This window comes from Diadema setosum, chromosome 1, assembly GCF_964275005.1.
Source record: "Diadema setosum chromosome 1, eeDiaSeto1, whole genome shotgun sequence".
In the NCBI taxonomy this organism is placed as follows: Eukaryota; Metazoa; Echinodermata; class Echinoidea; order Diadematoida; family Diadematidae; genus Diadema; species Diadema setosum.
Window position 1 is genome coordinate 33,553,853 of NC_092685.1, and position 12,821 is coordinate 33,566,673.

Genomic DNA, 12,821 nt, shown 5'->3' on the forward strand with positions numbered 1-12,821 from the left:
GACCTGAGAACCTGTCTGGCACCATTTCATATTTGCTTGCAATATATCGAAAGAGTCTACAAAGAAACTTACCTGGCTGACGCGGTTTGCCGGAATGATGAGTCGTTTTGGAGTATTTTGAGAAAAATAATAAAAGTCAGTAGACCGACTTTTATTCCAGAAGGCTCCAGACTAACTCGGTCTCGGGGAAAACTCGACCCTATTTTAGACAATTTACACACAGTTCGTGATCGCCATGTTCATCAGTACTCTATACTACGGGTACCAAACGAGGCCTTGATGAGCAGACAGGAAAGTGCGTGCTAATCCTGTACAAAACAAATGGACAGCGCGCGGTCCTCAAGCCTGAGTATACGCACATCACCTCAGTTGCTGAGACGCGCGGTCTTTGAAGTTTTTGTTGTTGTTTATCAAGCGTCTTTGATTGTTTTTAGAGGTGCTTGAGAGGCGCACACTAATTTTGCATGCGCTCCAAAGAGGTTTTTGATGCGCGCGTTGTAACAACTCGGACCATTACTACGAGTATATAGCCAGAACGCTACAATGTAGTTTATACAGGCCACTCCCATATGCATAGTACAACGCTGTACAATCCAGAGGGACAACTAATACAACTCATCCCGCCGTCAAGCAAAGCGAGGCCGAGTTATCCCCGAGTCCGAGTCTAGCCTGACCCCGTTCGGGTAAGTTCTGAGACTGAACGTTTTTGGTTAATATTTCCCATTTTCGTCGTTACCCATCGAATATCTTGTTATTACAGCGTCATTCCGCACATTTCCTAGGCATACGTTCACATTTTGGAGCAAAATTTGACAACTTTTGCAGGCGTACCAGAACTTTCTTTGGGCTTTAATTGTCTCCAGGAGACGTCATAAAGATGTTGCCAAGACTAGAGTTGCAACTTGGTAGCAACCTAGTCTTTAGACCTACGAGATACCCACTTAAAGTATTAGGCAAATGTGATACCCATCCACTTTACAATATTTATAATGGACCCTAATGCCTAACAGGGGTCACGAATGGTGTACTATAGCACACCAAATACCCTGATAATGGTGTCACATGGCATCGCCAGGACCATTCAGTATTATTCTCTATATGGTGTATTTGACTATGGTGGCACATAAAATTTCCTAACAGAAATGTCAAATTGAACTCTCTTACACAAGTTCAATAATAGCAAATTAATGCCATCCTGAGCTACTACAAACTCTGTTAAACATGACAGAATTAATTGTATTTCATCCAGAATAGGAGTGATCTTCATTTTCATTATTCTGTTGAATTTACCTTTCTGAATTATGAAAATCTATTGTGAAAGAGGATCCCTGAACTGCCACAGAAAAATAAAAGCACCTCTCTGTCTAGTGCCAACGTCAAGGACACTGGTCGCATTCCTTGCAGATGAAGATAAAAAATAATCCAACACTCAAACCCTGAAAACTTTTCGGAAGGGCATAACCCATAATTCTAGCTCTTTTGTCTGTCATTAAGGGAATGCCAACATATTAAATTTCACAAATATGATCAGTAGGTGAGGGCCCTTCCTCTTAGCGCCTGTAAAAATGGAAAAAAAAAGAAAAAAGGAATGTTGTGGCAAGGCTGTGGTATTTTATAGCTTTGACCAGAACTCATTTTAAAGCTTATGTTTATAGTGGCCATAATATGGTACCAGGCCATAATTGAAATACAGTGAAACCTGTTATAATGAGTTCAGTTATAACGAGGTAATTGCGTCAGTCCCATTTTCCTTTACGTGTAAACCTATTGCAGAATGAATCAGTTATGACGAGATTCCAGTTATAACGAGGACACTTTCAGTACATCATGATCAAGAAAAACATGCAATCTAGTCGGATACAACAATTAAGGTTCCATTTCTTGACTTCCCTATTTCAAACACACGACAAACGAAACACTGAGTTTTTGAGTATTTGACTTGAATTTTGGCACATGTGACCACTACAATTTGTGGATGTGCAGAACACATCTTCTGTCGATGTTGAACAATGCGTTGCCATGATAACATTTTTCATTAAAAAGATTACAAAAATATTGTCGCTTCAGCTAACTCCCTCAGTCTTTGAGCATATGACGCATTTCTATTATGGCTCATAACTTTTGATCCATATGTCCGTTTTGTGACCAAACTTGGCTGGTAAATGTCCCTTGGTGAGTTGAAGGGCACCACAAGGTCAAAGGTCATAGGCAGGGTCAATGAATTTCCGGGAGTTAGAAAAATATTAATTTCTTCTACGCAAATGGGTGAGACACATTTTGGCACTTGATTAATCTTTTTATAATACAAATAATATTTATATTAGGATATTACATGAACAAAGTAGATCCATACACTGAGACAATCAAGAACCATGTGCCAACAACTGAAATATATCTATGTCATTTGAGGTTTCATAGTGAGGAATTAGAGCGAAGAAAAATATTAACAACAAGCACGAGTAGACATACAAGTATATCATGCATATCATTTGATTAACTTAACAACAACAGATATATGGCACCATACAAATGCTGTGGATCAATCAATCAATCAATCGACAACAACAAAAATCCCATGATAGCAAGGTGCCAGACTTGTAAAGGGGATGGGGTAAAGACATCAACAAAAGAAATCATGCACACTGGCACTCCTGGAGGTCAAGCCAACCTGGGAATGAACAGGGAAAGAATGTTTTCGAAACTGGTCTTAAGTGAGACCCTTGGCATGATTTCAAACGTTATGATTCTACATTTCTTTCTTTGATCAGCCTGAAATAAAAGCTACAATATATGTCAATTTTACATATGTATCTGAGACATTCATGCAACCCTACAAAAATATAATTTTTTAACTTCATGGGGGAAAAATGAAGTTAAATGTCCATAGGAAGATACTAAGAGATGTATGCCACACACAAATATCCCTTAGTGAGGCTGCAGCCACGTAGCGCTGTGGTGTTGGATGAGAGTAGGGAACTTTCGCAAGCATGGTACGGCCACTGGTTGAACATGCCTTATGCCAAATTTGCTTCTGGGCATGCTCAAATTTGAAAAACCTCCCATCCTGGGGAAAACCAGAGCAGATCTCAGCCAAAAAAGCGTCTGGTCCCGATGTTGGATACGATTGAGCAACCAGCCAATCAGCAATCTTGTCGTGCATGTTGGTCATACACCACTCAACAGTTTATGTTTCATACATCACCCAAAATCGCTACGTCTGCGTCCACACAGAAAAACAAAACTGCTTAGAAGTGGGTATGGGAGTCTAAGTGGGGGCATTGTCACAGCTGATTGCTTCCGCATCCTCTTGGTCTTCCCGTCGTGTAGCGAAAGTTCCCTATTGAGAGCACTGCACTCAGCTACACCCAGTTCCACAGTGCAGTCATGACATGGTACTCACAACTTGCTCACAAACTCAAGCACGGTAAAACTGTGTGTTACAGCTCAAAATTGGACAGAACTTAGACTAATGGTAATTAAAAAATGAACCTCAGAAGGGAAAACAAATTTGCATTCATGAATTTCCATACAATGTACCGGAAAATAAATGGTACATTTAATAAGCAGCACGCTAGCTACTGTGTTACAAGTGTCATGCATTATCAGTAATCAAATATTTTTTTTTTTCACCATTCTTAACCTTAACCTATGATGTTCCTATCTGAAGGTGGCAGTTTGTCATGTTCATTTTTTTTCTTCATTCCTGTAGGGTGTATCAATAGGTATTTATATTTATTTCCTTAACGACAGAGAATATCACCAATCTCTTCATATTGGTGATGCAAAAAAAAAAAAAAAATGTATCGATAGATTTTGTATCCACTTCCCTTTCGTCATTGCAGATGGTATCCACAGGGCAAGATTATCTTCATGGCTCCAACAAAGCCCCTTGTCTTCCAGCAGATAGAAGCCTGCTTCAACATCATGGGCATCCCCCAGTGTGATATGGCAGAAATGACAGGTACAATGCTGGTGATTGGTTGTATTGTGTTTTATCATTGATTGTGTATTGTGATCACTTATTCATACTTGCCAACAAGTCCAATTAAGTTGGAACCATTCTGATTTTTGAGGATTTGAGACCATGAAAACTGAACATTCTGATTATTTTTTAATGTGAATATAAAATATATGTCCAACCATTTTGCCATAATCACTGCCAATAGTACACGTACAAAATAAAAAGGTAACATAATCCACTGCCGTGCAGTGGAAAATGCTGCACCTTGGGATCTGTGAAACATCGGAAAAAGCTGTGATTTGCCTTTTAACTTCCTGAGCATTACGTTTGCAAACCCGCTGATCCTCTTCTGTGCATACGCATAGCAATATGTACTTTGTAGTACGTCGGTTCACCCCAAGTTCCTCTTAAAGGGACTGGGGAGGAGTGTTGGAACCCAAAATGCAAAAGTACTATTTCATGAAGTGAAACAGGCAAAAACAAGGGCCAATGCCTATGAAAGGACTAAGCAATGAAAAAGAATCGATGAAAAATACGGCATTATGAAGATATCTATGATTTTGTGAAGAGCGTTACATGTAACGCTTGTCAAAATCACAGGGGGTCGGCTTAGAGGCTCTCCGTTCAAGTGTTGTTTTTGCCTCCCTCTTTTGTCCGATTTTGGCACAGCGTTGATTTGTTGCCTTCTCCTCGGCGAAAAGCAAGCCCAAGATAGAGTATGCAGCTGTACATCGCCGCGATCGCGAGGCGAAACTCGGGTGCCTGTTCACTGGCTAGCGAGCGTTATCGGTGCATTTCCCAGCATCCGCCCGGCAGCTAGCTAGCACGGGTCCGCTCGAACTCTGCTGGCTGCGTAGGCCTACTTACCGTACCACTCCATCCACACAACAATGGAGCCGCAGGGGGAGAGCTAGCGAGAGATCCGTCTCCAAGAAGAGGAAGACCATGAAAACCAGTGACAGAGTATGGAGATGGCGACAGAAAAATAAAATGAAGTCAATCCCAATTCCCCTCAAGACACTAAGGGGCTGAACGACAGAGATGTCATTTCACTTCTGCTGGATCGGTAATAAATTTGTGAAACTCGGAAGACTTCATTCAGTTCAGTGTGAGTATTCAGTTAACTTCAGTTAGGACCTACAATGCAATGTTAGTGTAACATTGCTGATAGAGATGTCACTTAGAGGATCTACACACACTATACTATTGTTATGAGTAGGCCTAGATTAGTAGTTTTGTTAGGTGTCCTATGCCACACCCTAACATGTTTCTATTACGGTAAACTAAAAGATATACATGTATCACAATTTGCCTGAGATTTTACTCACATGTGAAGAAAGGCTACATGCAGATTCACAAAGCCAAAGGTGTACCGGTATTCAGAATGCGATTGAGGTAGTATGGTAGGTATCCTAACGTTAGACCAATGTTCTACCACTCCTAGTCCGAGGCCCTTTTTCTCTGCCAATATATTAGATAACTGGAATTTTTTTCTTTTTTTTTTTTTGCGTAATGACATATCCCAAATTTGGCTCAACAGTTCTCCTTTTTGAAATGTGCTTCTGGCAATTGCACAAAATCGCTGTTCACATTAAGAAATGGCACACTAAAGTGTTTTGCATGTAAATACGCGAATTCCTATTTTACCATATTCTGGATTATGTTGCCCTATTCTACCTTCATGTCAAATTATGGGTCTCAAAATTTCGAAATAAGAAAGTTACGACACTCATCAGAACTGCCGTTTGTTACAAATCGGCGATAGGCGAGAAATCCAATTTTACGAAACGACACTGAATGAGTGAAAGTGTCAGCGAAGAGCTGCGTAGAGTGATCATCTGGTCACTCTCGGTTTTTACAAATAGTTTGTGGAGAGTCAACTGTGTATATGTTGTCACGGCAGCTATGATCGCGGACCAAAAACGTGAATTCACATGTTTGGTAAGGTACCTAATTATTGTCTTTGGTACACATGGCATTGCAAAAATGTTGATTGAAGTGTATCTATTGTGTGTATACACAAGTGGCTAATGGCGTATATGCATTGCAGCGCAGTTCACTCAGTCCCTAGTGTAGTGGTTAATGGTGTATGCTTTGTAACACAGTAGGTGCTAGTTGTGAGAATGGTCTGTCAGATATTATTGTGGCAAATGTGGGTATCTTTTGTAGGGCAACAGCCAGCATCACATTCAAGGACCATCCTGACTAGGCAGCTCAGTGAAGCCAGTGACATCCCCTCTCGTCAGTTGAGACCAGCCCTCCCAGCTACCGAGCTTGATGTCAGAAGCCAGTGAAATTCCCTCTCGTCAGTTTCGACCAGCTATACCCAGCTTGGTGAAGCCAGTGATGTCCCCTCTCATCAGTCGAGACCAGCCCTCCCAGCTACCCAGCTTGATGAAGCCAGTGACATCCCCTCTTGCCCCTTGAAACCAGCCCTTGCACTGGTACAAAAGGTTTGTACAAACTGTCTTTAATTACCTGGTACATTTTGTTTTAATACACCTAGATCCAACAACTGTTTTGAACCTGCAAATGAAAATTAATGTTGATATTTAGTAAACAAAACATCAATAAATTGTTCGATTTAACTCTTGTGTTCTTAAACGATGCTGTTATTATTCTTGCTGTAATAATTGATAACATTTTTTTTTTGAACCCATAGCTGTGGTAGTGGTTAATAAGATTATGGTTGTCTTGATCATTACTTTTAGGGTTACAAGTTACATAGTTTGTACATTGCAGCCACATATAGGCCTCCTATATGATTGTATGTGGAATTACAGACCCCCAAATCCCATGCATGTGGCTGGATTTAAAGACATAGGCCCTATATGAGCTTGTATACATAGGGCCTACTTTGTAGATGCACAATGAGAGGCTGAGGTCATCCCGACGTCATGTGCAGTGTCAACTCATCAAAAATTTGGCTGGGTCTGTAGGTCTTATTTTCCTTTTTGCTATTTAACTTCTACAGTAGACAGTCTATTTCTAACATATTTCATGGAGTTTTCTCTGTTGCATATATGTGAGCACTACAAGATATAGCTACCTGGTAGACTCTAAACTGAAATAAAAGGGATAGCAAGTTCTGTGACTAAATTTACAGAGTGGTGAAGAACTAATGCGACTATCCTAATTGTAAGTCAGTGTTAATGCCTTTCATTGTGTCTGATATACAGATGAACTCCTGTCCAGATGCCCTGTGCTGTGAAATGGAAAAGGACAAGTTCGTGAATGCCGTTGCCTTCTCCAATTAGTTGTGGAGGAAAATGCTACTCTGAGGAAAGGACTTGGGTCAGATTGAAGTGGATCAAAACCTGGTGAGAGTGCTGACAGATATTGATTTTATCAGAGCCTGGGCAGATGTTAGAAGATAACAGGTTAGATGATGAAGACGTCCCTTTGGCATGCATATTTAGGAATTTTTATGTAAATATCATAAATAACGTGGGCTACTAAGTATTTTCATTGGACTTTCCGCATCTAACATAATTACTTTCATCAGTACTAAATTTGTCATTGCTTGAATGTTAATAGTCATTAAAGAGAATATTTACTATGTGTAATACTGAATAGTTAACTGAGTCTATATGAGTAGTAAAATAATTTTTCATTGTAAATGTGTAGTAGTTACTATATTACCAACATTCAGTCATTAGATGAGAGATCAATAGAATGTGCTTGTTGGCCTCTATTGCAGTGGAACAGCTAGCATCACATCCAAGTGCCATCCCAGATATCCAGGTTGTTGAAGCCAGTGACACCCCCTCTCGCCAAATAAGACTGCCTCTTCAAGGCTACGCAGCTCAGCAAGACCTGTGACATCCATCTCGCCAGTGGAGACCAGCCCTCTCCACCACCAAACTCAGTGAAACCAGTGACATCCCCTCTCATCAATCAGAACCAGCCCTCCCAGCTACTCAGCTCCATGAAGCCAGTGACATCCCCTCTCATGTTCTTCTTTGTGGCTGGCAAATGTTTGAAAACTGAAATTGGATGACGTCAATATCATAATTATGTTGAGTGCATCCAAGTGATGGCAATGATAATAGCTCTGACACCAGCTCTTCCTGTAGGCCTACTGTCAATTTATGCCTTCATTGTGTATAATAGCAAAAGACATGTTAGTAATGAAAAAGCTGCACCTTTGTACCAGGATTTTTGGGGATTCTGATAAATGCACATTGAACATGAATAACATCAATTCCAATCATAGACCTACATTCATGTGATGGCAATACTAACTGATATGACACTACATTCATATTTCTGAACTCTCTATTTCTGTCTTTTCTGTGAGGCAACAACAAACATGTTAGTACTCAAATGTGTGAATCAGAATGAAACATTGAATTGATTGCATAGAAAATGTGTTCTTGCCCCATGTGGCAAGTCGGGAATATAAATCCTGTAAACTCCTAAACTGCATGTGCTTAAATTGTTACTGGAAACTGAAAGGGCTGCAATATCCAGGCACAAAGTGTTTTGTCCTTTTATTTTTTCATTTGGTCTTTTTTCCCCCTGTGTTTCCCAGGTGTTTCAGTGGTGAAAAGCTACAATTACTCCGTTACGATAAAATATTGCATCAGTGTTTTAAAGTGAACTTAAGCAGGGCTGTCATGCACAGCAGTGTACATCACTGAAAGGGCCTTTCACACATTTCATTATTGCTCTAATTGTTATTATTATTACTACTACTACTACTATTGTTGTTTTTGCTAATGTTTTTATTACTATCATCATCTTCATAATGATTATTATCCTCATCATCATTTATGTGATCACTGATATCATGCCATGTGTTACATTCAAGTGGCACAGCAGGTCCTACACAGTAGCATTGTCCATCAGCATTTTGGAAGACACTTTTCAGCACATAATTCTGTGATAACTCTATCAAATCACATTATTATGAGGACAGTATTTTTGTGGTAAATGGAGTTTGTGCCCTTGTAATATTCATTGCATCTATATTTTATAGCCAGAAATAGGTATGAATTTTGATAAACAAATGTGTTGGAAGTACTTCAAACAAGATGTTCAGTTTTCATTCACATAGATATAAAAATACATTGTAATATACATTTGGTAGGTCCCTACATGATGTTCTACTGATATAATTGTATACGCTAAAATCCTAAACTGAATGTGTTTTGACAATGCAATATGTAGAAGGTCTCCACACTGAAATAGTATAGTGTTCTTTGTACTTGAAGTCATTAAACCATGTGACATTGATTCTTGGACCTTCACTTAATTTTTTTTTTCCTGCAAATGTGCAAGTTATTTGAAAGTGGTTGCATTTGTTAGTTTTTTTTAATTTACATGTTATATTATTGTTATCATAATTGTTCAATATGATAGGAGTATAATGTGTAGATGCCAAAATTGACTAATGACAGAATGCTGAGCAGTGTTTTTTTTTTTTTGTTTTTTTTTTTTTTTGCAAATGACTACCTTACCTGTGTAAATTGGCAATCTTTGCCATACAACTATTTCTATTATGACATTTCATATTTAAAAGATATAGGCCTATATGCAAGTCGTCAGCACAGATTTGTTATCTCTACATTGTATATCACATCACATTACTGTGAGAGCAGTTTCCACATGTAGCACATTTGCAATTAGAACCTGTGCTCATGATGCAACACCAAATGCAAATATTCATGCAAAGATAAAAGAAAATGTAAGGTCAGTGTACCCTGGTACACACAACTTCTAATGTAGGTCCCATGTACACATGCAATTTATATGTACACATATGAAATTTGTATATGTATGCATGGTAGTATAACGTACAGTGTAAGTGTAGGGATTTACTTTGAACCATTTATTATAAGTGTATCCCCCTTCTGTTATAACAGGTACCACCCCTCTACACATAAATACGTCAACCCACACATACAGTAGTATTCACATTTACATTCATCCACGCATCCCACCTATCACAGACACACCACATATCACATGACATTTGATTTTCCACTCTGTCGCTTCTCACCCATTGTTCCCTGTAATACTGAAATCATGCCTAAATCACCCACGCCTACACACCATTTACATATTATGAATATTTATTTTTAACCTTTGTTTCCTTATTTGTATGTTTTGTTATGTTGATTTTGTGTATGAATATTTGTTACAACCCACATTTACATGTAAACCCATGCCAAATTATGTGTAGAATAAACTGGCTACAAGTTAGTTAGCCAAGGGACTCCTTCCAAGTAACACATGTGTGCTGCCCTAGTTTGCTTTAAGTGTGACGAGTGCTAGAGAGCTAAGCGAACCCGAGCCCTACATAAGAAATGTGTTAGATTTTTATTCACTGAAATATCAGAACAAGGTATTTATACCTGTGTAGGTCTAATTGTTAAGCATCAATTTACCACTGAGAAAAAAATGTGTTCTGATGATAAAAACCTAATCAGGGTTCGATAAAACTGAGTGAATGTTGTTGGCCTATGTGGAAATAATTGACTTGAACAGATTATTTCTTGTGTCTTTTCGCCTTGTAGGTGAACAAGACATATTGCATCATGCGTGGTTGCCATGCATGATGAATAAGAAAATGTGTAAGGTAGCCTCAGAAATTGCTGGATTAGTTATTAGACTATTACAGGTGTCACATTATTCAGTCTAGAAGACTGAAAATGATCTGATTCCCAACATTTTTGTGTGTATCTGTGAAATAATTCCAATTAACCCTATTCATACAGAAAAAAAGGTAGGCCTATATGTAAAGCCATACCAATGACCAATTTTCTAACCTATTCAGTGCATGTGTCAGTTGTGAAGAAAATCATCCACAATAAATGTTACAACTAAGTCACATTTGAAATTACGAATACATGACAAGTTGTACCGGTAATAAAAATGAACTATTGGTTAGATCCAATGCAAGTTCAGATATAACATGGTACCTGGTACTTCTCTAGCCTACTTGTGTTTCAAATCTTTGAAGAACTGAAAAAAAAAAAGAAAAAAAAATGGGTTTGCCATGAAGATTGCATTTCTTGACAATGTGCATGAAAAGTTTAAGATATGTATTGAATTACATGTACATGTAATAACACAACCCGTTTGTGTTTCGTGTAATTGTAATCAATAATTGAGATTTCGTTGATTTTTTTTTTCTACGTAGCCCGACCAGGGCCCCGTTGCTAGAAACTTTGCGTTTAAACGCAACTTGCAACTGATTGTCACTGGCCAATCAAAATCATTGTTGCATGCATGTCTTCTTAATAGGGCAGACCCTGAGCCCATCAGAATGGTTGTTTCAAAATTAGCAATTATTTGCAATTGATTGCAACTTTCTTGCAACGGGGCCCAGATCACCAGACGCCGTGCGAAGCACGGTAGCTGCTGTAACTACTGCGTACTGGGCTGTGTCCTTACCCGGAAAAGTTTCTACGTACAGCTACAGGCACAGCCCAGTCGATCGCTGTATAAATAGCCCGGTGTCTGGTCGGGCTACGTAGTACCGCGTTCACCTATCCCGCTTTCAGTACTCGTACTTCTCAATGAAGAATCTTGTAATGGAGTTTGATGGCTTTTAGGATACGTAGCCTACCGAGTCTTCCGATGATAGAACTATCTCTCATAAGGGCTTTTTACACTTGTGTTTCTTAACCCCGGACTTTCTCTGACCCAGGACTATCGTTAGTCCCGTACCAATTTTTTCAGCTTTTTACACTCGCCAATTAGTCCCGTACTATCTCTTGTCCGGGGCTAAGGAGAAAACTGACCTTTTTACACTCGTCTTTCTTAGCCCCGGACTTTCCAAACCACATGAATATTCATAATTACGCTGTGTACTGTACACGTACACGCACGCACCGGCAGCACTTGATTACCTCGTTTCTGATTGGTCAGTGAGGGTCGCACTTCGTCTCCGTCGCTTAGCCCAGGATTATTTTTTCGTTCTGTTTACACTCACTTGCTTGGCACCGCAATTGCGGTGCTAGCACCGCAATTGCGGTGCTAACCCCTGCTATTTTGCAGGGCCAGATAGTACCGTACTATCGGTGGGGCTAGCCCACTTTGGCAAAAACGAGTGTAAACAGAAAGTGGGCTAAGGATAGTCCCGTACTATCGGTGGGGCTAAGGCCCCCCCTTAGCCCCACCGATAGTCCGGGGCTAAGCAAAAATTTACAAGTGTAAAAAGCCCTATAGTATCTTGGAAGAAGGACATGTGAATCAGAATCGGAGGATCTAGGAGTCCTTTGATTTTAGGTTAGCGCTCTCATAAGAAAACACAACGCGAACTCATACACTCGTACACACCATGCAAGATCGTACAGCTAGCTACTAGCTAGCTCTCGAGCTTGCACTGCACACTGTGTATGATGCGAGTTATGGCAAGTGATCCAGCGGCCAGCGCTCGCCGCCGCGCCCATAGGCACAGCCAGCCGTCAGAGCTAGCTTGCTCTAACTAACGTGCTCTAACTACTAGTACAGCTGTAGTTCCGCAGCTCACTCGGCATGTTGGCTTGATTTCGCTGTAAGTTGGCTTGATGTCCGCAGTCAACAAGCAGTATTCCGCAATTCAAATACGTATCGCCATCGTATCGAAGGATCTTTTTCCAGAAAAGTATGTTTTGTTTTTCGCTTTTTAAAACATTTGAGAAGATTTCGATTTCCAAGATATTTTGACACATGTTAAGTTAAATATCTACCTTTCATTTTATACCCAAAACACCTTCTCTTTCGCATGTTTTGCACAACCGAACACTCCTCCCCAGGCCCTTTAAGGTGCTGCTATGCATTATATACAGGCAAAGCTCCATCATTGCACTGTACACACTTTCCAATGCAAAGTTATGTGTGGCATATGGGTTCTCCAAGTGATGGCTGC

The 12,821-nt window shown here is 39.8% G+C and overlaps 1 protein-coding gene across 3 annotated transcripts in view; it reads left to right on the forward strand.

Annotated features, from left to right (window-relative positions):
* Window positions 1-12,821, forward strand: part of LOC140235642 (Fanconi anemia group M protein homolog) — a 387,390-nt gene that overhangs the window by 22,967 nt on the left and 351,602 nt on the right. For all 3 annotated transcript variants that reach the window (XM_072315655.1, XM_072315669.1, XM_072315661.1), the window contains exon 3: window positions 3,843-3,961. In XM_072315655.1, the coding sequence (XP_072171756.1) occupies window positions 3,843-3,961 (119 nt within the window). The remainder of the gene's footprint in view (window positions 1-3,842; window positions 3,962-12,821) is intronic.